The sequence below is a fragment of the Anolis sagrei genome, chromosome 6, assembly GCF_037176765.1.
Source record: "Anolis sagrei isolate rAnoSag1 chromosome 6, rAnoSag1.mat, whole genome shotgun sequence".
NCBI lineage: Eukaryota > Metazoa > Chordata > Lepidosauria > Squamata > Dactyloidae > Anolis > Anolis sagrei.
The window spans coordinates 96,884,744-96,912,179 of NC_090026.1; the positions used below are offsets into that span (position 1 = coordinate 96,884,744).

At 36.5% G+C, this 27,436-nt stretch overlaps 1 protein-coding gene across 3 annotated transcripts in view; it reads left to right on the plus strand.

The window, feature by feature from the left end:
* The window catches only part of DGKB (diacylglycerol kinase beta), a 305,929-nt gene that overhangs the window by 82,929 nt on the left and 195,564 nt on the right, over window positions 1–27,436 (plus strand). For 2 of the 3 annotated variants that reach the window (XM_060782155.2, XM_060782153.2), the window contains exons 13-17: window positions 3,517–3,615; window positions 13,980–14,012; window positions 19,718–19,834; window positions 22,294–22,367; window positions 24,609–24,683. In XM_060782155.2, coding sequence (XP_060638138.2) covers window positions 3,517–3,615; window positions 13,980–14,012; window positions 19,718–19,834; window positions 22,294–22,367; window positions 24,609–24,683 — 398 coding nt within the window. The remainder of the gene's footprint in view (window positions 1–3,516; window positions 3,616–13,979; window positions 14,013–19,717; window positions 19,835–22,293; window positions 22,368–24,608; window positions 24,684–27,436) is intronic. The other variant, XM_060782156.2, reaches the window with a different exon arrangement.

The following is a 27,436-nucleotide window of genomic DNA, read 5'->3' on the forward strand; positions in this document are numbered from 1 at the left end:
CTATTTGCCCATAGCGTAGACACCACAGAATTAAACTGATTTAGCCTTTAATTCCTCTTCTCAGGTTATCTTTTGAATTTTAGTTCTGTGGGGTGCTCTGAAGCTGTTGTGACAGAATTCTGTGCCTTGTCAAACTAAAAATTGAGGAATACTTTGATTGGAAGCATGTCAGCTAAAGTGGTATTGAAATTGTATAACTATGTAGTGCAGATGCACCTTAAGGTTTAAAAATGTTGTTTTTAGCTATGGGTCAGCATAGAAGCAGCTCACTCTCTTCTGCTTTTGAGAATAAGGTCTTTGCACATCTTTTTCACATATTACTCTCTCTATATATATGTCTATAAATTCTAGTCAAAAAATCAATCCAAAAAACCTGGGTCAACATATCCAATATCTGTGTGAAATCTGTACCTGAATTCTTATTTTGGTAAAAATGGAACTTTTGCCTTTTCTGAGTAGAGTGGCCAAAGACAAGAGCATTGTCTGTCCTTGAAGAACCTCAGAGAAGCAGGACTCCCTTAGTACCACTTCTAGCTTTTCTAAATGCCCGAACAGTGAAAGGTGGTAGTGGCCACAGGCAGCTTTCCTTTTCTGCAGAATGACTCTCACCTGCTCTCAAATCAACAAAAATGTTTGATTGCAATTGAGCATTTAACTTCTGTCATTCTTTACTTTACTTCTGTATTTGTAGCAATGTAAATGTTTGGGAAACAAGACTTCTGGTTTCAGAATTTCTATTATTAATTTTCTGCAGATCACAAATCAATGCTGAATTTTACCATTAGTGATCCTTGTGTTTGTTCATTTTTTAGCTATACCTTTAATTATATGAATGACAAACTGCAAAAAATGTATTGGGAATTTTTTATAGCTGCAAAAATCAACTATGTTGAATCTGTGAGATTAAGACAAAATCATTCTACATGTTAACACAAAATACCCCAAACCACAACTTCCTACTTTTTGGTGTGAAATCTAGTAACAGACAACTGGGTATCTTCATTGCTTTTCAAATAGCTGAATGAAACCAAATCAGAAGTTTGGATGGAAGTGGGGTGAATAACTGTCTAATAATTATCTTGACTTATGTGTTATTTGTGGCCACTAATGGAAAAATATTAGCAAGAAATCAAGATTTCTGATGCAATGGAAGAAATATGTGCTTCTTCCTACCATATATAACTTGATAGCATAGATTTCTACTCAATCCAGGGTACTTTTAAAGTAGAGCACTAGATATTCAGTTTGCATCAAATCTGTTTCAAGTTAGTAGTGATTATATCTGAAGGCATGCCCTGATGTCTCATTTTGGCTTTTCAACCATTGTTCACCTAAGTTCTTCTTGCTAGAAATGTTCTTTCCAGGGCACCAGATTCTCCACCCTGCTCTGCTTCCCTACTGTCCTTTTGATCATCCTTCCCCCCTATACTAAGCTTCTTATTAACTTTCGGCTCTCACTGTAATAACTAATTTTTAGTCTTTTAGTTATGAGAAATGCCAGTAAGAAGGTAAGTCTAAATTCTCACAAAACACATAATACAGATTTTTAAAATGGAATATTTTCTGAAACTTCTGGTACTGATATTTACTCCCGTTACATCTCATATCTCATTTACCTTGTCAAAGGTCAGTACAGACTAATAAGAAGATTAAGTTATTGATTGCATGCCACAGAGTAGTTGAGCTGTTAATTATCACCAAATATGTGAAGATAGTTCTGTTGGATGTTGCATGGCGTGATGTGCATTAATTATGGTAAAAGTGGCTCTACCACTGAGGTGGGGAATTAGCATGACAAATATTTTAGATTAGAGGCCAATCAAACTGCTCTCACAATAAAGCTTGAGAACTTTGAAGACATCAAAATTGTCACCCTTTTCCTTTCTGTTGCTAGGAAATGAACAGAAAAACATTTTCACAGTAATGTTCAATATGGCCAGGTTACTTTTGGTTGTCACATCATTTTGAAACTCACCAATACAGTCATCAAATTACCATAGGATCCCCCAGTGGAACAGTGGGTTAAACCCTTGTGCTGGCAGGGCTGCTGACTGAAAGGTTGGTGGTTCGAATCTGGGGAGTGGGATGAGCTCTCATCTGTCAGCTCCAGCTTCTCATGCGGAGACATGAGGGAAGTCTCCCACAGGATGGTAAAACATCCTTATGTCCCTTGAGCAACATCTTGTAGAGAGCCAATTATCTCACACCAGAAATGACTTGCAGTTTCTCAAGTCGCTCCTGACACAACACTCCCCTGCCCCAAATTACCATTTTCTAGATGGCTCTCTATAAAGGATATGGCTGGAAAAAGGTATCTGTTATGTAGGTAAACTGATATATCATAAATTTGATGCTGTCCTCACTAACATGGACAAATTAAAGAAGAATGAATCATTCACTCAAACCTGAGACATTTTTCTTTAATTGAAACAGCTGCTAGAAAAGATATATTACTGCATCCATTGAATAAGATCACCTGTGGAATCAAATATTTTTATGCTCCTTATTATGCCATATGGGTACAAATCAGAAACATCTAATGTGCACTATCAGTTTGTTTGGATACTTCCTATTAATTAAAAAGGGCAAATCAGATAGAATAAATTTTTTAAAGGAAATTAAGTTTTTCGGATGAAAAATCAATGCATCAGCTAAACTATCCAACTCAGTTAGTTACCTAACCTTATTTCCAAGTGCTTTTGTTTAGTAGGGAGATAACATACAGTTGACCCTTCACATTTGTGGGTTTGACTTTTGTGAATTTGATTACTCGTGCATTTGATCAAAATGTTCTCTCTTCTTGTTGTTTTAATAGTTTTCTATTACTTTTATTTTGTAAGCTATCTATAGAAAAATTCAGTTTTAAATGCTATGCTGCTGAAATCCTTGCTTAGTCATGCATGTGAACTCATGTAAAAATACTGTGTATATACCCTATGATGCTGGAAATAAAGGATCTTTTGTAGATGAGTGATATGCTCATAATAGATATATTGTACTCTAGCAAAATTGGAAGCATAAGATACGAAATAATACTACTTGTTGGAGAGGAAATATGTTTAACCAAAATACAAAGAGTGCTATACATTAGAGTGTAAATGTAAGGCTTATAGGCTCCATTTGATTCCTAGTCTCCTTCCCAACATTTTACACACAGATCAAAGAACTTGTGGTTCAGTTATGCCCGTAACTTAGTTTTCAGGGCTGTTCAGAGTGTAAAGAAATTCTCAGAAAGGCAGGATGTGGTCTTCGGACCTAATGTGTAGGCAACCCTTTGAATAATTTTGCTGCTGCCTACTTTTTCACATAGTGAACAGTGCAACCAGAAATGTTTACAATGTAATGTATGCCCATATTCTGTGTCATCCTTTTTTTCCCACAATAAAATCATTTTGTCTTTCAATTTTGTTAAGTTTCAGACATATTTCTTGACTTTTAAAGTTGTGCTTCAGCATACAAACATTTGTGGAATCTATCCATGTCTCAATTCTTAATTGTATTTCCCTTTCATTTTAGTTGCATAACAAGTGTGCTTCACACCTAAAACCTGAATGTGATTGTGGGTCTCTCAAGGATCATGTTCTTCCACCCACCTCAATCTGCCCAGCGGTATTGGTAAGTTATTCTTATTTATTAGTTCCTAAAATAGCCTTTTTTGCAAATGTTTTAAGTATGAATGGATTCTTGAAAACTGCTGTTAGTTTTGCTAACAATACAGTATAGACAAAATACATGTTCACTACTAAGAGGTAATCACTGCACATTAAAAGGAAATTATGTTCCCCCCCCCCCTTTTTTATCACTCTGACTAGTCACTAGAATATAAATTGTAATGGGAGTGAATTCTGGTTTTATCACTCTGTCATGGGGAATTTACCAGAAACCAAATGCAGAATACTTCTATGTCTTACATCTTTTATGGGCATAGCTTCCCATAATAATTGAGTTATCCTTATGGACATGTATTGCTTGGGATGCACATTATATATTTACTGTGCTGAGAACTTTGATTTCAGCCAGAGGTTACCTAGAATGATGGCATTGGCCTTGCAGCCAGCAATGCATCAACATTATATGTTTTCTGCGGCAGAACTGAGCAGTAAATTTCCCCTGCCTACAAAAACAATTACTCAGTGAAAATGGTAATAGAAATGCATGCTCTGTGAAAAGTACTATAGAGGGTTTATTTTGTTAGACACCTTCAAATGTAAATCACAAAGGAATACAGTTTATATATTCCTGCCCTCAGGTCTCCAAAACTTTCTATTCTCAAAAATATTTGAAAACAAATGTTTTAATTTGTCATTAGATTCTCCTTTATCAGGGGGGGGGGGGGGATTGGGTGTATTACAGTCAGTAATCAGCACCCTAGTAATCAGTATTATTAGTTTTAGTTCTGTATCAATAGCCAACATCATAGTCAGTGTCAAATAAATTGACCTTGATATAATATGTCAATTTAAGGGTATTTAGAATTCATTTATATTTCAATGCACATATAATTAAACAAGTATGAATGTTTAATGAGTATTTTTGTATGAATTAAACATTATTTAAAGAATTCAGTTTTATTAATTAAGGCAATGTTTATAATTTATTTTATGTATGTTCTCCATTATCAGTGTCAATGTATCTTTATGTTTATATGTGTCTAATGTTTATGTTTCTTAACAAAATTCATTAAACTAAAACTGAAGAACTATGTGTCTCTGTTAGCCAATTGAAAGAGCTGTCCTGAATTCCACCAAATTTCCTACTCTTGCTGTAGGATGACTATGTAAGATTGTTTTTCTATAGCTCCTTACAACTGAGATCCTGTTTTAACTGAGAATTTTTACAGACTTCAGTCTCAGTTCTGTCTTGTATACCTTAAACAACATCATTGAAGTTTTTCGGACCACCAAATAGTACATTTTGTACTTTTTGTGGCAGATTTATTGAAATACAGAGTAGCCATGGTATTTATCAAGACAATGGTCCATTTAAAGCCCAAACCTTCCTTAGCCATTTATAACATTAAAAGCAATTCTTATAAATGCAGGCTCCTTAGAGATATCAAAGTTGAGGGGGAAAAGATAGCTGGTACTCAGTAATAACAGTACCAAGAAATGTGGTCTGTAAAATTCAAAGATGATGTCAATGTTTTCTCTAACTAATAACTTATCACTAAAATTTGTGGTATCCTCATTGATCTTAATGCAGACTGGATTATATCCAGTGGTAGAACTCTTGCGCTTTTTTTCCTGTACAGATCTATTCTCCATTAATATAGCCAATTGTTCAAAAAAGTAATGTAGAGTGTGGCTGTTAGTATGATTTTTTTTCTAGGCTAGTTTAGACTCACTAAGCCAGCAGTTGTCATTCAAATGCCAGTTCTTGGGCTTGTGGGATACTCCACTTTAATTGTAAATCATTGATATAGCCTATACTTTGCATGCAAAAGATCTCAGGTTTGGTCCCTGGTTTGGAAAAATTTCAACCCCAGATCCCAAAGAGCCACTGAAAGTCAATATTGTCATCGCTGTGTTAGACGGATCAGTAGTCTGACTCAGTATGAAGCAGTTTCTTATATTCTTCAGTTATACAGATTTTATTTTGGATTTGCCTGAACTTCCTTGTATCATCTGACAAGACAAGCTCTGATTTATATTATCAAAGGTTAATAGAATGAGCCAACTCCAAGCTGCGGTTAATGACAGTGGTTTGTTTCAACTATCTGTAGTTAGGTTTAAAGGACAGTTTAGAGTTCAAATAACATACTAAAGAAAAACCTTTTATAGCTTGTCATTTTGCTGGAAAAGGAAGGTAGCATGTGAATCTTAGGTTCACTGAGGACCTTTCCAGACAGGGCCAACTCCCAGGAAGAACTGGAATATTATATCCCAGTTCCTTCCAGGATTCAAGCCCCACACCTCCCCCAAATCCTGGACCTTCCCTGGGGAGGGGGGTGGCTACATGTCCTCCCGGATCAACCAGTGGTTGACCTCCAGCTTCCCATTTACACAAAAAACTTAGGTAAGGAAGGGGGGAGGATTTTCCTCCTCCTCCCCCCACCTCCTGATCCATCATTTTGATGCACCAGGAGCTTTCAACAGACTGGCCCGAGCCGCTCTGAGTTCTCCTCGAGGTGACATAGAGTGGATAGAAGTATTGTAAATAATTTTTAAAAATTAATAAATGGGGGCTAGGAGGAGAGGGGGCACAATTCTCCAGGAGCCCAAAGATCCTGGATCGCTGTGGGGATTGACCTCCAGGATCACAGAAGTGGTCCCAGAAGTCAGTTCACACAGGGCTCACACCTGGAAAGATCCGGACCTTATATTAAAGTCTGGATCTTTCCAGGTGTCTAATTAAGCCGGAGTAAACTGGGAAATTTGGACACCTCAGGTAAATCTAGTTCATGGGTGATAGGCCTGTCTGGGAGGGCCCTGAGATTCAGGTTAATAACAGTGTTAAACATAGTTTAGCATGTGGAGTAAAAGGCCTGTAGGGGGAAGAGAAGAGTAATTTGGAGCATACCATTACATAACATGTGTTTGGACTGATACTCTTTGGGAATACAGAGAAAATGAAAGCTTGCTTATTTATTATTTAATTATTCATCTCTGTTGTCTTCGCATTTGGGGCTCAAACACAACCTTTGCCCCGTAGTTACCATATAAACCTGTTTATAAGTTGAGGACAGGTTTTGGAGCCAAATTCTAGATTTTGGTACAACCTGTGGATAAACTGAAGGTAAAATATAGGGGCCTATAACAAAAGACAAAGCAAAAGAATGCCTAAGAACTAGCCATGGCTGCTACTTTTCTACTCAGGCATTTTAAAAAGCCAAAAACAGTGCCATGATGGAGAAAGTAGAGAAGGTGAGTTCTTCTTTTAGGTGTATCAAAGGAGGGGTAAGAGTTAAGATACTATACTGATATTGACCGGTGCATAACTCAATCAAGGTTTTAGAGACTTTTTTTTTACACAAATTTCTAGACTTATACGTGAATGTACAGCATTTTGTGGATGTGGATGAGGCATTTCTTCCATTAATCTAGTATTGTCACAGTGGCTAGCCAAAAAGCTCTAGTAAGTTTATAATGGGGAAAATGCTGTTTCCCTATTTGCTACCAATATTTGGACTTCAGAATTATACTGTTTCTCTTTTGGATTGTCTTGCTTCTATTGCCTTTGTTGGTTTTCTCCCTCTTTCTGTCAGACATTAGGCTTGTGCATTTCAGCTGAACCTCGATTTGTTTTTGCTATCTGAATTTTGGGGAACCCACAGATCCATTTTTGCGTGTCTCCCAAAAACAGGTGGGCGTCCATTTTCAGTCCACAGCTGGAAAATGCAGCTAGATCTGGTCCACTGGTAGCAACGAGGGCTTCCTAGGCTACCCTTCCCATCATTCTTAAGGCTATTGGGATGAAAATGGCCACACTTGGAAGACACGTCTACCACTGTTGCTCCACTAAGTTTCATAACATTTGGGTGATCCCCTGATTTTTAGGAATTTCCTTTCTTTCTAGAAATAAAATCTTTAAAAATTCCCAAAAATGTATCTCTCACCTTATAATTTCTCCAGGAGCAGCAGCGGGGCACCATTTCTTCCTACCAAATTTCAAAGATGCAATTCCATATCACATAGCCCACTATTACACTTTCTTTACTAATAAGAAACAACATCAACTTCTTTCAAAACTTTTGCATTTCTTATTCTCACAACATTGTGAAAGAGGACAGCAGCCCACCATCCACTGGCAAGCAAGCAGCATGTCCCCTTATTAGAAAAACACTCATGTATGATCCACTGGATAAAAAAAACATTTTCAAAATGTATTATGAGGGATCTAGCCATACTTGGGGGAAAAAAACCCCCATTTTTGGAGTATATATATATATATATATATGTTCTTAGCATTTCAAAGCAGGTCATCAGTTTCACTGATTCAGAAAGGCAAGGACAGCAGCAGCCCCAAAAATGGGCTAAATGTCTACTTAATGGGGCTACTGAAGCACCTCTCTTTAGAGCCAGGCTGCAACTGAGAAATTGAGGCACTCGCCCCATTAAAAACAGACACAGCTTGCATAAGACATGTCACGGCTTTCTTTTATTCTGATTGGCCTAACCAGCAGGGCTCATAAGGAAGCCCTGTGCAAGCATGCAGCAGCCTCTTCGTGCACAATGTGATCCTGAATAGAACAGAAGGTAGCCGCCATGTGGTCTGCCTCAGTCAAAAAAACATGGTGGTTGAGCCCTTACTGTTATGGATGTCTGAAGAAGCTGAACAAGCAAGAGGCAGAAGGCAAACAACCAAAAGAAATCCGTGCACAAGCCTGTCAGACATCTCCAGTGTTGCAATAATGGTATCATTCTCCTTGGCTTCCAAATCTGTAGAAATCTAAATCCATTATTAGCAATGGTGGTACCAAATCATTTATTACCCCCTGTTATACTTTCCCATTTAGGTTTTTTTCTATATGAAATACTACATTTGCTATTTCTTGTCTTTATGAACATAATTATTTTTTTCAGTACTGGTGATTTAGAGATTCTGTTACCTGTTACTTTTTAAAAATACACCGGATTGTAGAATTAATAATATGCTAGGATATTTCCTTCTTGGGGGTTATTTTTTTGGGTGGGCGGGTGTATTTACTTTTCTCAACAAACAATGTAAATGAAAACAGAATATATACTCTGATAATCTTGACATGGTGAGTGTACTTGACATGGCTAGTCTGTGCACTTTTTATCCAGAATACAGTAATACATATAGCTTGTTTCCCATAAGTGCTTCAAGGAATACAAAACAAAGGATATGACTGATCTGTAAAAAAAAACTTGTTCAAAAGGGAAATCTGTACTTATGGGAAGTGCTGTGTTTTATGGTGAACCTAGTGAGTGAAATGACATGATTTCAGTTGCAAAATGTGTATGCAGATTTTGATAGTCTTTTAATAGATGTCAAATTTAGTTTATTACTATTCCCTTCTTATTTCTGTAACATCTTAATTAATTCACACTGATCAAATAAATGTACATTGAGATTTGTTTCCTAATGAGGGTGCATTTAGAATAAAGGTTTTGCATCCTTCTGATATCCTGTTAGTAATTATATTCTAATTATATGGTAAGGGGGAGGCTATAACTCAGTTCTGAAATTGTTCATTGGATCCAATTAATTGCATGCACATAATGAAAGTTCATTATGAGGTTGACTGGCATTAAGTTTAAGGAAACCTTTAACTCAATTTAATCTCATATTTTGTATTACAATAGAATCAGATTATAACAAGGTTAGAAGTTGGTTATTGGCATGAGAAAGACAGTGATAGAAGACAAAAAGCAATTCCTTGTATGAGGAAGGTTGGAAGAACAAGTCCTGTTCAATGACATGTTTTATATAAAGATGTATATGTATTCTGAAATATTTTGGTACAGCATTTTCCTCCTGTTACATCATCTTGTTTGTCAGTGCTAAGTGATTACCCGATTTTTTCCCTATGTATTGCAAAACAAATATTTTTTTAAAAACAAGGGAATTAATTATATCTCCAATCCCATCCAATATTTTAATATAATAACAAGCTATCATTTATTGGAAAATCAGAGAGTCAGGCACCATATATACCTACCTCTTTAGCTTTACCCTTTGAGGAGCAGCTTAAAGAGCTGGGCATGTTTAGCCTGCAGAAGAGAAGACTTGGAGGAGACATGATAGCCATGTATAAATATGTGAGGGGAAGTCACAGGGAGGAGGGAGCAAGCTTGTTTTCTGTTGCCCTGTAGACTAACACGTGGAACAATGGCTTCAAACTACAGGAAAGGAGATTCCACCTGAACATTAGGAAGAAGTTTCTGACTGTAAGAGCTGTTCAGCCGTGGAGCTCTCTACCCCCCCCCCCTTCTATGGAGGCTTTTAAACAGAGACTGGATGGCCATCTGCTGGGGGTGCTTTGAACATGATTTTCCTGCTTCTTGGCAGGGGGTTAGACTGGATGGTCTGTGAGGTCTCTTCCAACTCTATGATTCTATTATTCTAAGTAGATGAAAAATAAATGTTGCTTTTCTACTTCTATTCCTTTTCTTTGAAAAACAAATGGTTCTGCAATTTTGTACCAGTAAATGAACAGCTTTGTGCAGTTTGAGGCTTTGTAGCTGTGTTGTACTGTAGTACCCATCATCCTCAGCTAGCATAGACATTTTGTTGGAAAAAAATTGATGTAGAAAGTGCTGAAAGAAAAAAATCTGGAGAGCTGACTGTCTTGTAAATATTTCAGATCTTCTACTCCTGAAACTGTGCCCTTTGTATTGTGGTCTAAGTTATGTAATGAGCACATATTTTCACACCTAATCAATAGGCAGTATCAATATTGTAAACCATAGGGAAATAGAGGGGAAGTGAGGCTGGATTTCCTATTTTGTTCTCAAAGATAATATTAAGTAGTGAATTTTGATAGTAAAGGCAAACTTTAGGGGAACTATCAATTATAAATGAAATATTGCAATTTTTATTGACAATTATATTCTAAAACAAGTCAAATGTTTACTTCCAGCAGTTAGGCACTACCACCTACCCTATATATCCACATTTCAAACCTGGGGGTTAATGGTTTATAAAAAGAAAGCATAGACTCAGTTTCAGATAGCTCAACATTATTAGTATAACAGATTTCATTTTATTCAAAATTAATATGCATGGACACTTCAAAAATTATGATATTTTTGAGTCTAATGAGAGAAAAATGTGGATGTTTACCAGCTTCAGGCAGGATCTTGATGCAATTTAATTTAAGTCATAAATGGGACAATGTACTTTTATCACTTTATTCTGACAATATAAAGCAAGCCAGACTTTTGTTTTACTTTGCAACAATTATTGAAAAATAAATATTTTATCAATAGTTTATATCTTTTGTACAAGGCCAAAGGTCTCCAACCTATTAAGGTTGATGAGCATATTTCAAAAAATGCTTGCCATATCAGGTCTGGGCAGCCACAAATCATCGCATTTTGCAAAAAACCTAATTACTGGTTGAAGCAACCCTTATCAGAAATTCCAAAGTCTGAACTATCCTCAAATCTAACATTGTCCACATGGAGGCAGAGAACTGACTTTTTCTTTCTCATGGTTCATTGTGGATAGACTTTTTTGTGTATTCACAAAATGATCAAAAATATTGTATAAAATACACAAATGAATTTCATGCTTAGACATGGGTCTCATCTCCAAAATACCCCCATCATGAACATATACGCAAATACTGTATAGGTATTCCAAAATATTTTAAAAACTCAAAATCAAATACAGTTCTGGCCCTAAGCATATTGCATAATTTGTTCCATAACAGAATAACTATTTGGAACCCACATAATATGTCACTCTCTAAAATATATTTATACTTCCAGACACCTCAGTTTCTTTTAGCACTTCACCTTTTTACACCAGAGCTGTAGAAATGAGATTGAACAAATGCTACTGGGGTGTACTTCCCAAAGAAAGTATAGGAGAATGCTGTGCAGAGAGTATTCCTGCTATTAGTTGAAGTTTATGGAATATGACATCATCTGCCTGAAGCTATGTTAAATTTTTGACAACATTGGCTTTAAGATAATGAACAACTGTCCACAGAATAGTGTAGAGAGAAGTTTAAAACTCAGACTTGTCTTATGCTGCATTTACACTGTAGAATTAATGCAGCTTGACCCACTTTACCTGCCATGGCTCAATGCTATGGGATCCTAGGAGTTGTAGTTTGTTGAGACACTAGGACCATTTGGCAGAGATAACTCCCAGGATCGCATAACATTGAGTCATGGCAGTTAAAATGGTGCCAGACTGCATTAATTCCACCATGTACATACCTGGTTCTGTTTGAAGTAACAGCATCAATGCATTGTACTGATAACTTATCTCATGACAGCCTCTGAACCCTACCAGTTTTCATTGTGAGAATTGAGGGTGATATGGAACTTCCTCGTGCCTCTGTGGTTGTTCAAATAGCCTCCATAGGTTGTAGTATATGGCATTGAATTGTCCTAAAAGAAATGCAGAGTAAATAGAACTGCTTCATTTTGTGAGCATTGCCAAGGAAATAGAAATTTTGCTGATTGATCCATGTATTAACCATGTAACCTGACTCTTCGTACTGAAATGCATTTTACTTTGTTGACTACATTTCTTATAAGCAGTCTCTCTTTAGCTTTTCTGTGTAATATAAAAACTCAGAAATGAAGTATTCAGTTTTGACTTGAGTACAATTTCTTTCTAGTCAAAACTGTGCTATAGTTGTTTTTATCTACAGCAAGTGCTATTTTTGCTTCTTTTGATGTCAGATTGAAATTAATAGCTGCCCCCTGGGGAAAGATGCATCTTTCAATTAACTATCATCATTGTTTGAGTACAGCTCAGTTTTAGAATGAAAGAGGTAATCAATTGTAGCTTGCACTCTTCAGTCATCCTGAGTTTTACCTGGGGTTCACAGTTCTGCTAGTATAGATCTTTGACAGACACAAACCAAACATTTTGACAAGGATTGTGGCATAGTGTTCATGTAAGTAAAAATGCTTCCAAACCTGAGCTGTTCTATACATGTGATATCTTTCTAGTGTACATTTTTGCATTCACTGAGAGGAAAGAAGAACTGATGGGATATGTTAAAATGAGGTTTGGTCCATTTGTCAGTGAAGTAGTGGTGCAGCTGCTCATCATACACACATCTACTAATATCTAGCCAAAGGAACCTCATAGATCCTGTAATAGCATGGTTTCTTTCTGTGCCTGTATTTTCTCTAAATTGTATCCAATTCAAAGAGACCTAGGGCCTAATCAGACAGAGATCCTCAAGCCCAGAGAAAGGAGGGTCATCTGTGGAGTAGTGAGGCAAATCCGGCAGGTAGTGGCAAAAAGGGTTGTGCTGCACCCCACATCACCTGCATTGCCATCCCATGGGGGGAAGAGTCCCTGGCCAGCTTTCCCCAGCTTTCTGGATGAGAACACAGGAAGCCTCCTGTGTTCTAAAAGTGAAAGCAGAATGGGGAAACAAGGAGCCCGCAACAATTAGAAGTATCAAACAACTGGAAATAGCAGTCTTGTTTAAATAGTTAGTAATAGTTATTAGTTTAGGCAACTTGGGCACATGGACAAATTCTTCACCTGTAGATTACCGACACTTTTGACTTGTGTCCCTCTAGCAGCATTAGTCAGGAGGAATCTAGGAAAGGGTTAGGGTTAGGATTGTAGATTAGTTTATCTGGACATTTGGACTGAGTTTTTATCAGTGTGATAATGGTGATAAATTCTGAGATAGTCCTTGCAGCTATGTTGGTGTCGCTTGAAAAGAGCACAGGGAAATTAGTGTTTTCTTAAATAAGCAAGAAATGCAGCATCCACTTGGATGCTCGTGGGAGCAAATCAGCTAGCACACATTACTGTTTACAAGCTCATTCTAAAGTTCAGATATTAACTAGATTTTAAGTTTTTAAAGGTCATTTTTAGAACATTTTCTCTCCCTATGAACCAACGCAAGCTTAGAGATGTGCACCAGAAAGCCTGCTGTCTGTCTTGTTAATAGCAGAGATTTAATTATTAGAACTCTTTTGTGTGTAACATTGAACCATCTCTGTTAAACACCCACTCTTGCCATTTTAGATGTACTGTAAAATGTTTTTTTGTTCTAGAAGTATTTTTGTAACCAATTTTAAAAATATTTTAATTCTGAAATCTTGGAATTTATACGGATATTCCATTTCTTCTGCAGTTTGGATGATATTACTTGTTTTAAATTTTTCCAATGTAGTTTGTATATCAAACATTTTGAAAAGTATGATATAAGTGCATATAATCAATATAAAATACCCCCCAGTTAAGTTTTCTTTGATAATTTTAACTTGTAATGGAAAAGTAGGACTAAAATTGCTTACTTGCTTGATAGTTTTGTGTGTTCTTACAGTTTTAATGTTGTGGCTGAAACTGTTTTTCTCCAACAGACTCTACCTTCTTTAGGAGTCTCGCTTCCTGAGGTGCGTAATGCAAATGTATTCACATATGCAGCAAACATGTTTTGAGTGTTGTGACTTTCTGCTTGCCATAAAAGTGCATTTTGAGGGTTTAGTTGTGACTATCTGTATTATATATAACACATTTAAAACCGAAGGATGGCCACACCCATTTATGAAACAGTGGTGTTTTTAAAAGTTTTTTTCTTGCAAATGACCCTGAAGACCATTGTTTAAGATTATAGACATTTCAAAGTTAATCCAAGGTTGATGGTAGAGCTGTGGAGAGCCAGTTATTTTTGCTCTCTGTGGGTCTGCATTTTGAGAAATACAGACATTCATCTTCATCACACTTTATATAATAAAATCTGGTGATTTGCCATGTGCTAAAGAAAGGAGCATAGGTAGGTTTTTGTACATGTCTTTGAGGCTTACCCTTTGCCAAGAGGTGGTGACACTTGTATTCTCAATTTCTTGAAGATTTCATCATAAACAAGGGCTGGATCTACAGTGCCATATAGTGTAGTTAAACTGCATTATATGAGTCTACACTGACCAAATTGTGTTATATGGCAGTGTGTAGATCCAACCCAAGTGGGTCAAAATGATCATTTGATATTCTTCCCACCTCATCTTCCCAGGTCTTTTGTGTGATGCATGGACAAGTTAGTTGGTACTCCGGAGACGTTTTGCAGTGATATATCGATGGGGTAGGCAAATGTCCCTCTGAATAAGAATTCTGTTCCCAATGAAATTTTCCTTCAGTTCTTAGATTTTTTGCTAGACCTCTCATAGTTACTGTGTGTACATCCCTAAGTAAATGTTTAGAGTGTATTTTTCGGATCGTTCTGGTTCCCATATCACTCTTGCATTTCTCCCTTATATTTAGGAGCACACCGCACTCTGTGTTTGTATTGTGAAGTGGGGGGAAGAGAGAGAAGCCACCAGTAAGAGGGGACACACACATGTGGGAGGTGATTCTCCCCCCCCCCCCCCCGAGGTGGGGAAAGCCTGGTAATATCCCGTCTCCCTGCCACAATCCTCACTGACTGACTCATCTAAGTGCCACCATTGCAGTGTGCAAGCATTGTTTGAACCTACCATATACTCCATAAAGTGGAATTGAAAACATGAGAATCTTGAGCAAATAGAAAATTTGTTGATGCATTTTCTTATAAGATGTTTGATCATCTATGATAATAGGAGAAACAAAATTACTGCAAGTTCAGCTTGTAAAGATGGTATTCAGTCTCAACTGTGAATAAGCAATTTTTGGGGAGTTTTTGTTTGTTTGTCTAAAAGCTGATGGAAGAGTAGAACAACTTGATGTTGCAAGCCATCCAAATGTGCACTTAGCTATGCCTGTGTCCATGAGACAGAATGATTACAGCTGCATCAATCATTTTGTATGCCCTAATAAAATAGTCATAACTAGAACATATATGTCACCCAGAAAATAAATAGCTGTGTTTTGCAGTGTCATTTATTTTCAACAAGCATCAACCTCACATCCATTTTGATATAAGAATGTCACACAATCATCCTGAGATTTTGTTTAGTTGATGTTTTTGAAGTAAATGCCAAATGTGTTGTGATGGCTTCAAAATATTACCATTCTATAGTACTCCTATAAGTACTTGGGGTTAGTAAAAAGATGCATACCTTTTTAGTTGGAATCTACATGATAACTTCTAATTATTTTTAACCTCTTTCACCTGTGAATTATTTGGCCTAATTGAGATAAGAATTGTGTGGATCTCAAATTATTGCTGATTTTAAATTCCTAGGCCCCTTCTATACTGGCATATAAAATCCAGATTATCTGATTTGAACCAGATTATATGGCAGTGTAGACTAATATAATCCAGTTTGAAACAGATAATGTGAATTATCTGTTTTGATAATCTGGATTATATGGCAGTGTGGAAGGGGTCCCGACCATTTTAGCCACCATAGCCAGTAGCTGAGTATTGAGGATTTGGCAACAGCCCAAACTACATCCACTTGTTAGTTCTGGGTAAACCCATTAAATCAATGGAATTTATATAAATATCTATTTATTAACTAGTGTATTCTACTTGCTTTCTGGGATTCCCTGACTTTAGCATAGTGTCTGAAGTAAATTAGAGGACCCTTCCATGCTGCCCCATTATCCCAGGATCTGATTTGCTTATCCCAGGTTATCTGGCAGTGGGGACTTATATATTCCAGATTAAATCAGATAATCTAGGATAAAGGAGCAGCATGAAAGGCCACCCAGAGCTATACTTTACACAGAAACATGTGGAGCTGGATTACACATTCTCCAGAGAAATGGAACATTAAGCAAAGTGTAGCCCTTGAAGAAAGCCAGCAATGTTAGTAGCTGAAACACAATTCTGTAGGATGAACCCATGAAAGTTTAAGTGGAATCATAATGCTGTAATTGTGTAGTATGATAATATTGCGAGAAGTGTCATTCATGCAGAACAGGAAGAGGGGAGGTTTTTGCACACTTGTTGAAGTTCTCTTATTTCTGGAATGTGCAATAGATGTACCAGATTATATTTGATTTTCTTTTTAAAAAATAATGAAATTTTACAGAGGAAACTCTCCCTTTGTTGTGTCTTCATCTTGGAATTGCTTCCATTCATCATTAACTAGATTACCTGACGTGTTATGAGACAGCATCTTATATTCCTCATAGCACTCTCTGTGATCCTAAAACACTTTCTGTACTGCACTATATCCCAGGATGTGATCCCAGAGCATCTACTTTAAACTGGATTGTATGAATCTCCATTGCCAGATAATCTGGGATAAGCAGATAATCAGGGGTCAGATCCTGGGATATTGGAGCACTGTGGAAGGGGCCTAAGGTTAATGCTGGTGTTTTTGGGATGGATTGTCTTTGAATCCAAAGTACCAAAGAGGATACATGATACATTTCTGCCACTCCTGAAAGAGTTTTCTGTAGAGGAGGAAACAGTCAAATCCCATTGCGACAAGTAGTGATTTTTCATTTGGAGCAATTTTTATTTCTCTACAATAAAATTGGCCACTTTCCTTCATGATAGCATTGAAATTATTTCAATATTCTTTAAAAAAAAATCATTTTCTTAGAGTCTTCATAGTAATGCTTCAGACTCTTACAATACATTAAATTACTGCGGAAGGACACTAGTTTCTGGGGGTACTATTGATCAATATGCAATATGGAATTAATTTTTATATAGGGTTTTAATATACAGTTTTGCATTTTATTTCTTGACTTTAGTAGTGTAGAGAAGAAATAATACCAATGTTTCTATATGCTGTGGTTTAATTATCCGTCTCATCAATCTTACTTCAAAACAAAATGTGAAGCCAGTGGAACACTTTTGTGCAGTGTTTTGGGATATGTTCATGTGACATTTAGCCTTTTCTTCTCCCATGATCCCTTTTAAATTAGGATAGCTGTTGTTCAGTCATTTCCACCTCTTTGTGACCTCATGGACCAGCCCACGCCCAAGCTCCCTGTTAGCCATCATCACTCCCAGCTCCTTTAAGGTCAATCCAGTCACTTCAAGGATGCCATCCATCCATCCATCTTGCCTTTTGTCGGCCCCTCTTTCTTTTTCCTTCCATTTCCCCCAGCATCATTGTCTTCTCTAAGCTTTCCTTTCTTCTCATGATGTGGCCAAAGTACTTCATCTTTGCCTCTACTATCCTTTTCTCCAATGAGCAGTCGGGCTTTATTTCCTGAAGTATGGACAGGTTGGATCTTCTGGCGGCCCAAGGCACCCTCAGAACTTTCCTCCAACACCACAGTTCAAAAGCATCTATCTTCCTTCGCTCAGCGTTCCCTATGGTCCAGCTCTCACATCCGTAGTGACTATGGGGAATACCATTGCTTTAACTATGCAGATCTTCATTGCCAGTGTGATGTCTACTCTTCACTATTTTATCAAGATGGGTCATTGCTCTCCTCCCAAGAAGTAAGCGTCTCCTGATTGTTTGGCTGCAGTCTGCGTCTGCAGTAATCTTTGCACCTAGAAATACAAAATCTGTCACTGCCTCCACATTTTCCCTCTCTATCTACCAGTTATCAATAATTCTTGTTGCCATAATCTTGGTTTTTTTTATGTTTAGCTGCAACCCAGCTTTTGCACTTTCTTCTTTTACCTTGATTAGAAGACTCCTCGGCTCCTCGCTTTCGGCCATCAAAGTGGTATCATCTGCATATCTAAGGTTGTTAATGCTTCTTCCAGCAATTTTTACCCCAGCCTTGCATTAGTCAAGCCCCGCACATCGCATGATGTGTTCTGCATACAAGTTGAATAGGTTGGGTGAGAGTATGCAACCCTGCCATACGCCTTTCCCAATCTTGAACCAGTCTGTTGTTCCATGGTCAGTTTTTACTTTTGCTACTTGAGGAGAGAGATAAGGCAATTTGGTATGCCCATACCACCAAGAACTTGCCACAACTTATTATGATCCACACAGTCAAAGGCTTTAGAATATTTAATAAAACAGAAATAGATGTTTTTTTCTGAAACTCCCTGCCTTTCTTCTGAGAGCCTATAATATAGGATTTGCATATCTCTTTAAACCAATTAACCATTTTGTGAAAGCAAAACTGAGGCTTTTGAACACTTGAGATTCCAGTCCTGAATTATTGGTTTGAGAAACCTATATTCTCCTGATAATGTTGAGTTTTAAAATTCAGTCCCAACAATCTTATCCAAAAGTCCAGGATAATAGGGGTGATAGTCAAGCAATATTTGGAGTACCATAGTTCACTCCCTTTTCCTCAAATAGTCCTGGCTCACATAAACACAGTGTACCTTACTTCTTAGCAAATATCTACAGGATTGCTGTTCCAATTTCATAAAATGTCATATAGCATGAATTATGCATTATAACTTCACATATTTTTTTATGCCAAAACCAATATGGGAAGTTCAGATTATTTATCTGAGGAGATCCATAGCCTATATGTGATGAAACTTTGGGCCTGTTCATGTTCAGCTGCTCTGTCTTCCTATGGCTGTTCCACTTGTGCACTTGGAAGTGCAAACCTTTTTTTTTAAATGGCCTACTTGTAAAAACAACTTCTTTTTTTTTTTTAATTATACAGGCATTGTGTTATCTGATTTGTGCACGCTTTTAGTCTAACAGGAGTGTGAAAAGTGCCACTCAGGGATTGCATGTGGCTACCAAGACCATGTTTACATGGTAATTTCTAGTGTGGTTTAGAGGTGTTTCTGGTCAACCCATAAAATGGGTCAGACCCATAAAATGTCTTAAGGGGTATGATTGGCTTGATCTATCCTTGGAACAGTCTTTACCTCAAGACCAGAGGGGGCCACTTCAGATTCTGCATGACCCAGGTGGTGAAGACAAATGTGGTCTTCAGTGGTTTTCACTCCAAGAGATAGAAGGGAAACCTCATCTAATTAATTTCCTTATTTGACGAGTTTGATTATACAGTTAGATGCCATCACACTGTATTGCCAACTTCATGCCATTGCATTTGTACTTATTGTGACAAAATAATTACCATCTATCTATTATCTAACCACTAATATGTCTAGATACATAAATAGATGTATGTCAAGTTGGGCTTCATTTAATGATTTGATTGCAATCACTGAACTCATTATCACTGAAGCAGTATTTGAATGTGTTGTGCCAGGCTGAGACCCTTCCATTTTCACCATAATAAAAATGTGAAACTCGTTCATCATTATTTCCTGCCTCCCTTTTAGGAACGGCAAGCAACTGTGCAAAAGGAAAGAAGTAGTTCTCAGCAGTCAGACAAACTAGGTGACCGGAATAAGATGCAGAGAGCAAATTCAGTCACTGTGGATGGACAAGGCCTTCAGGTGTGGTTCACTTCTTTTCTTTTTCTTTTTTTACAGCCCTCTACAAAACAACAGACATACCACCTTTACTGACAGCAGAATGAAGATAAACATGATCATATTCAGTAGACCTAGATAAAAATGACATCTGCCTACTAAATTGTATACAGAATAACTACTGTGTCCATGGAACTGATATCCATGACTTTATTTATCCCATGCCCAATGAAACATGTTAGGTATTTTCTATGTCTTCCAGAACAATTCTGTGATCATCTTGGGCCAGAAGTCCTTCATTTCTATAGGATATAAGGATCATACTGTATTTCAAATTTTCTCATTACAGGACATAATATAGAACTCAATTACAGGGCATAGACTAGAACTAAAGCAAATTTGTCACTGCAAATAAAGGGCCACTATAATTTGGTTAAATTTATTGGTTACATAAGCACAAATAATAATTATATATCAAGATTTAAATATGCTTTCCACATCTGAAACATTAGTGTCACAATCTGTAGCTATGATATTGTTTAAGAAATTACATGACGAAATAACCTCCAGGTGTCTCCATGTATCTTCTGGTGCGTGTAGAGAAAGCAATAGAACAGTAACATTCAAGAGAACATTTTTTTCCTAATAGGACATAAATGTTGGCAGTTTCTCCAGTTCTTTTTCTAGGAATACCATCTGCACAGGACTTTCATGCCTGCTTTTCAAAACTGGTGTAGCATTTTACTTTTAAATGTTATACCAAAAGGGTATACTAAGAGGTAGAAGTGCTACGAGTGTAATCCATAGGTAATAGGGAAAATATTTACTGGCAGTCATTTGCATCTACAGTATCAGTTATGTTATTCTAATTGTATGAATTTCGAGGTTTTATTTAAAATCAGGCGTCATCAAAGAATAGTGAAGAAACTTTAATACTGTATGTGATTACAGTTGTATATATTATCTCTCTGCAATTTGTAATGTCAGTGAAGGACTATGTTCAATGAATCATATATGAATGTATAAGTGATTTCCTAAAAATATCCATTAAAAATCAAGTTGCCCTTTCCATATTTTTCAAGGTGCACTAGAAATATGTGGAGTGGGCTAGAATGTTGGTGTAGAATGGAAATATATAGCTATGTAGCTGTTTATAATGTCGGAGACATCAACAATGAATGCCCGGGTATCTAGGTAATGACTTTTACCCAACACATCTAAATAACTATAGATGTCACCAGAAAGGATTTTTGAAGTAAAATTGGAAAGCAAGAATACAGAATGTTCTCATGATGTCTTGTATTTCACCAGCTGAAGTGTAAGAACATAGATAGATTTTCTGTAAAAAGAAGTTCTGTACCTGTAGCAGGACAGTGACTGATGAAATTTGAAAGATCTTCTAATTTGTGTTTTGTTATCTCATTATCTATATCAGTTAGAAAACATGTAATGCATACATTGAATGTGGTGTTATCCCTTCCTTTTAATAATGAAAAATTGATAATTAGGTTTTGGCAGCCCAAAGACTCTTCTTTTTACAATGCGTATTGTAAAAAGTACAGTTTTGAAATATTTATCCATAAATATTTTTCTATTACTTAATAAGTATGAAGGGGAAAAAACACAGACATACAAGATTGTGCAGGCAATTCAGTGGCAGAGGAGACCGCTACTTAGGTACAACTATTATTAATCATAGTTAAGCACATTCATCTTATTTCTTTCTAGCTTAACCAGCATAATGATCAGGATTATTATTTCTAATTAGAGGAAGTAATATATCATGTATAACCTTAAGATGAGCCTCATTAATTAACCTGAATCCGTAGGGACATCTAACAGGCAGTCCATCTTTGTCACAATGAGAAACGTTGGTTTATGCTTCATTCACAGGAACAAACAACCCTGGAATTAGACTAAATAAGTACAATTGATTAAATCTCTAGATAAGCATTAAATATGTGACAATCTTTGATACAGTCTGTAATGTTGCCTTGGTGGAAACATATGTGCCTCTGTTCATAGATCTTTCCTCATTATTGCCTGGGGAAATGAAGAGGACCCTGAACTATACTCTTTCCTTACTAATCAAGGAGGATACCACTGTAGTTGTGTTTAAACGATTACTGTGTCTGTCTTCAATATTAATGTGTTGTTGTTGTTTTTTGAATGGATTTGCTGCTGCTGAATATTTGTCATTCAACACCAGCTGCAAAATCCCAAGTCTTAAATTCTTCTGCATTTCCTGAACTGGCTGACTTCATATCTGATATCTAGTAATTCATTTGGAAATGCAGTTGCATGGTACACATATTAAATGTATTATACTGTACATATTTCACTTACATTTCAGCAAATTATTTTACAGATGCTATATTGAATTTCCACATAGAAAAAGCCATTGGTTTTCTATGTATATATAATGTCAAGTTCAATGAAACAGTAAATAAATAATGGTTTTCTTTGGTATTCCCTTAATTTAGATTACACCCCTTCCAGGTACTCATCCTCTTCTAATTTTTGTCAACCCTAAAAGTGGTGGAAAGCAGGGAGAAAGGTATGTATTTGTTGCTGATCACTTTCAGATGGTTTTATTGACATTTTGTGCCATTGTGAATTTAGTTGGAATTCTGTCCACATATAATGGACAGAATGAATCAGGTTTTGAACAGAAACTTGTACTTCTGTGCATTGCTTCAGTGGACACCTATATCTGGGGTTCACAGCTGGTTTTGAAATTTTGATCAAGTAACCATTTCTTGTTATTATTATTATTATTTCTTGAAGACAATAATTGAGTGTATATTACATTTCCTAGTTACATTTCACATGGAATAAGTACATTAACAGCAATAAAATGAATTGGAACCATGTTCAATGTACGAATTCTGTGTTCTCTGATAATTTTGCTATAAACTTTATCAATTTACAGATGGAAGAAGTATGATGCCTAAAGACATGGTCACAAAGGAAATCTTTTTTCTACATTTTCAATACCAAATGATTTCTTAAGTACAGTAATATAATGGCACCAGAAGTAAACATGACTGTTAGAAGCTTTGGAAATTTTTAACTTTGTTTTTTTGACGGATTCAAATTTCGAGACTATGTAAATTCCAACATATGTCCATACAACAAAAAACAAATATAATCAATAAGTAAACTGGAACCTCTGATAAAATTGTTTAGAGAGGTCAATCAACTGGTACTTACAGTGAACCTCAGAATTTCTTTGATGTGATTTCTGCCACCTTAGTACAATAATAAGGAGGGGATTTGCGTATGTATATTAAAATATAGATATTTTCTCCTCTTCCAGAACTAGTTATAAACAGTATTGACAAAATATCTTCTACGGACTGTGAATTTGAGATGCTTGCTGTCATTGTTATGATGTGTCATGAAGCTGTCACAAGTTTCAACAAACAGCAAACTGTGTCTAGTAAACAGAAAGGACCAAATATAGCAGAGCGCACAAATTCACATAACCTCTAAAATCTTACTTATTCAAAGGGGAAACAATGATGTCTTCTTCACTGGAGGATTTAAAGAACTCACTGCAAACTAAACACTCCATGGCCATGATAAAAAGCCTTCATCTGAAATACTAAAACTTTGAACTTAAAAACAATTGTTAGTCCCGTACTTGAATAGATCTGTTGAAGCAATGGAATTTACTTGATAACTTGTTAAATTCACATTGATTTAATGGGTCTGTTTTGATTTAGGACTTCATCTACAAAAACCAGAGTTGTTAACACAGAGTTAAATACATAATCCAGACTCAATATGTGCAATTTGGATATTTGATACCAAGCCGGTCTAAGTCCCTCTACGGAGATGCAGAAGATCGGGATATAAAAGTTTTAAATAAATAAATTGCAGATCTACACTGATAACTTAATGCATACTCCATTCTGGCCCTGAAGTTGCCTTACAGTAGTGGGGTTGAATCTACCCAGACTAGTAAAACCAGTCCAGCCTCACTGGGCTGGCACCTTCTTTTCCCTGTTTCTGCTGCTGGATGGCTGAAGGTCTCTAGCAAAGTTCATAGTCTTCACAGGTGTCTTGTGCGGACATCAGTGTCCTTGTAGTATGGCCAAATACAGTGTTTAGATGTTACGACTCTGCTCTAATAATCTCCTGCTCTTCTCTTATTTTATCTGAAAGATAAGTTTATCTAAAAGAGCATCCAGTCATATGTCTTCTGTCTGTATTGAAATAGGGTAAGAGAAAAATGATTGAAATGATAGCACACTTGGAGAGTATATATATAAATGAGAGATTTTGAACCGTGAAATGGGACTGCTACAATATATCTAGTTTGTCCTTTATTCACTTGTTAGATATGCCCCATTTTTCTTATTGTACATAGAAACAATGGCTAAGATCTGAAGACCTAAGGAACTAGTTCAGCTCACCATGCCACATGAAAAATGGCTTTTCAAATGGAGGACAGTTGCAAAAGCTATTTTTTGATGGAGCTTCATGTTCAAAGGGGGGAGGGGGAGTTAATGAAAATCCCACTGGGCTAGATCCTGTCTATTATTTTAAATGTATGCCTGCCATCCTCCATGGCAAGAGGTTGTGTTCTGCTATTCATCTTAACCTTAGGAGTTCATATTAATTGGCTTTGCTTTCTTTGTTGCACATGGAACTGCATCTTTCAAGGATAAGCTTTAAACTTGGACATTAATAAGTATACAATGCATTTAATAATGAACTTTTCTTAGTCTAAAAACATTAATTTAAGCAAGTGAATGGAGCATAAAACAAATATTTCTTTGTTCAACTGCAGAATTCATAGAAGATTTCAGTATCTTTTGAATCCACGTCAAGTTTATAACCTTGCTGCAAATGGACCAATGCCAGGGTAAGTCTAAGGTTAAATGTTCTCTATAATGTACCCAACCTTATCAAATAAAATAAATGGCAGCATAACTGAAATGCATTGAAGGCTCCTTTAAGCACTGCAGTACAGTAGAATCTCACTTATCCAACCTTCGCTCATCCAACATTCTGTATTATCCAACACAGTCTGCCTCCCGCCCAGATCTACAGCTGTTTCAATTCATTGTGATGTTTTGGTGTTAAATTCATAAATACAGTAATTACTACAAAATGTTACCATGCATTGAACTGCTTTTTCTATCAATTTGTTGTAAAACATGATGTTTTGGTGCTTAATTTGTAAAATCATAATGTAATTTAATGTTTAATAGGCTTTTCCTTAATCCCTCCTTATTATCCAACATTTTTGCTTATCCAACGTTCTGCAGATCCATTTATGTTGGATAAGTGAGACTCTACTGTATATAGAAACATAAAAGGTTGATTTATACCTGCTGTCAGCTTGGACTGGCAGCAAATCTCCAGAATATCAAGCAGGATTCTCTCTTCAACCTGCTTGGTGGTCACTCATGTTTCTCATTGGTCCCTCATGTAAATACTAGCAAGACCTGACCCTGCTTAGTGTCAAAAGCAATATTTGATTTTAGGTTTCTTAGCAACTTAAATTTAATGGCAGAAATACTGCATATATGCAAGGTCTAACTATAGTATGGAAGTTACTGATTGCACGGCACAACGTTTTTATCACACTCCTTGTGCACAGTCTACCTCTTTTCTCCATTTCATCATGCTGCATACCTGTCCTGCATTGTCTTATACTTTATCATTGCCTTGCCATTTATTCTGTAGAATGGTTTAATATGGTAAATACATTCCAAACATCTTCCACTTGTGCTACAGAATGAATAGTAGCAGAGTTTTTTGTTTTTAATATGAAAAATTACTGAAACTCTCTGCTGCTGGTTTGTAAATTTCTCTGTGACTTAATAGTAAATTGAAAGATTGCGCTTGAAGATTTTCTGAAATTTTAAAATTAGCTTTTAAACTACAACCCTATAATTACTTACCTGGAGTAAAGTGCACTGAATTCAGTGGTGTATATATGGCTGCATAAAATTGTTTATGCACTGTGGATATATTTTCTAAAAAAATGTATTAAGGACAGTAAAAATAAGTTGTAACAGCCACAAGAGGGCAGTTTTCAGCAAAGGCTAATTCCTACATTTTGCAGTTATCTCAGTTTTGAAGTTATTAGAAAGTTTAACTTCTGCTACAGAATAAAATGATTCCAGAAAATTCTAATTAACTACCTAACCAATGCTATGAAAGACTTTATTTAGTGTATTTTTCTTCTTCTTGTCTACATTTAATTTAATTCCAATTTTCCAGTGAATATGTGTATCTAGAAGTGCATGCAATTATCATAGAATCATAGAGTTGGAAGAGACCACAAGGGTCATCCAGTCGAACCCTTTGCCACACAGAAATACACAATCAAAACACTCTCAGTTCTGGGTAAACAATTAGCTTTATAAAAATTATTCTCTTTAAAAATGACTTATAAATCTGGGTATTTCAGTTTTACAAATAAGCAATCAAAGAGTAGGTGCCACTTACTCACAATACTTTGGCTTTCTCCCCTTCCTATCAGCTGTTACCTACTGCTGTAAGAGTATTATATTTGGAGTCCATTCCAGTTTATAAGGCAGCTTGTGTCACAATGCCAGGGCTTTGCATTATTCAGGTAGAGATGAATCAAACAAATACCCACTTTGTACCAAGCAGTTTAATTAAAACAGGACTTACTTTCTGGCTGTTTTAATAGTTCAAAATATAAAACAAAGATTGCACTCAGCCACAGAATACAAAACAAAAACATCAAACACTGTTGCAAGTTCAATATAACTCTGTAGTCAAAAGGTTCAGTCCAGTGGTCAAACACCGAGAGTTCAGTAAGCAAAGTCCAGGGATCAAGAGTCTATACTTTAATCAAAAGCCAGTCCAAAGATTCAAGGTTCCATGATTCTAAAGTTTCAGGAGACAGATCAGGACATCAAAAATCCACAAACCTGGGAGAAACCAGCAGCACCTACCACCAATATAAAACAAATACTTTTCTCCTGAAGATCAGTCCCAAGGCTAGCTCATTATATCCAGAAACACCCAGCTGCAACCTATCTCTTGCATACCTCCACCCTTAATTGCTTTCATCCATGAATTCTTACTTATAGATTACTCAACCCTTTAGAACTAAGACTTACATTAACCCTTCCATCACCAACTGCTAGGCCTACCATCACCGCAGAACATAATACATGACAGCTTGCATGACTTATCCTGGGTGCCCAAGATGGAAAACATAATTTCAGTGGCACCTGTCACCTTCAGCATAAATGGGAATGACCATGCTTTGAAAAAATGTTATATGACCAATGCTTGCAGATCTCTTACAAAATTCAATAGTCACTAGGCCAATTCTTGTATTTTTATCACAAGTGAAATCTTACCTATGTTAGAATCCCATAATGAGCTTCCTGGGGATTTCTGAGAATACAGAGTCCTTTTTCTAGTTCTTAAAGGCATACATGTTGAGATTATCTGCTACCATACAAAATAACTCCTGTTCTAAGGCAGTAGGGAACCTCTGGCACTCTAGATATGACAACTACTCACATTGCCCCATATATTAGATGCATGGGTTGAGATGGATGAGAGCTGGAGTCTAGAAGAACCATACTGGTTTCCCTACTCTGATGTAAAATCATTTAATGAGGG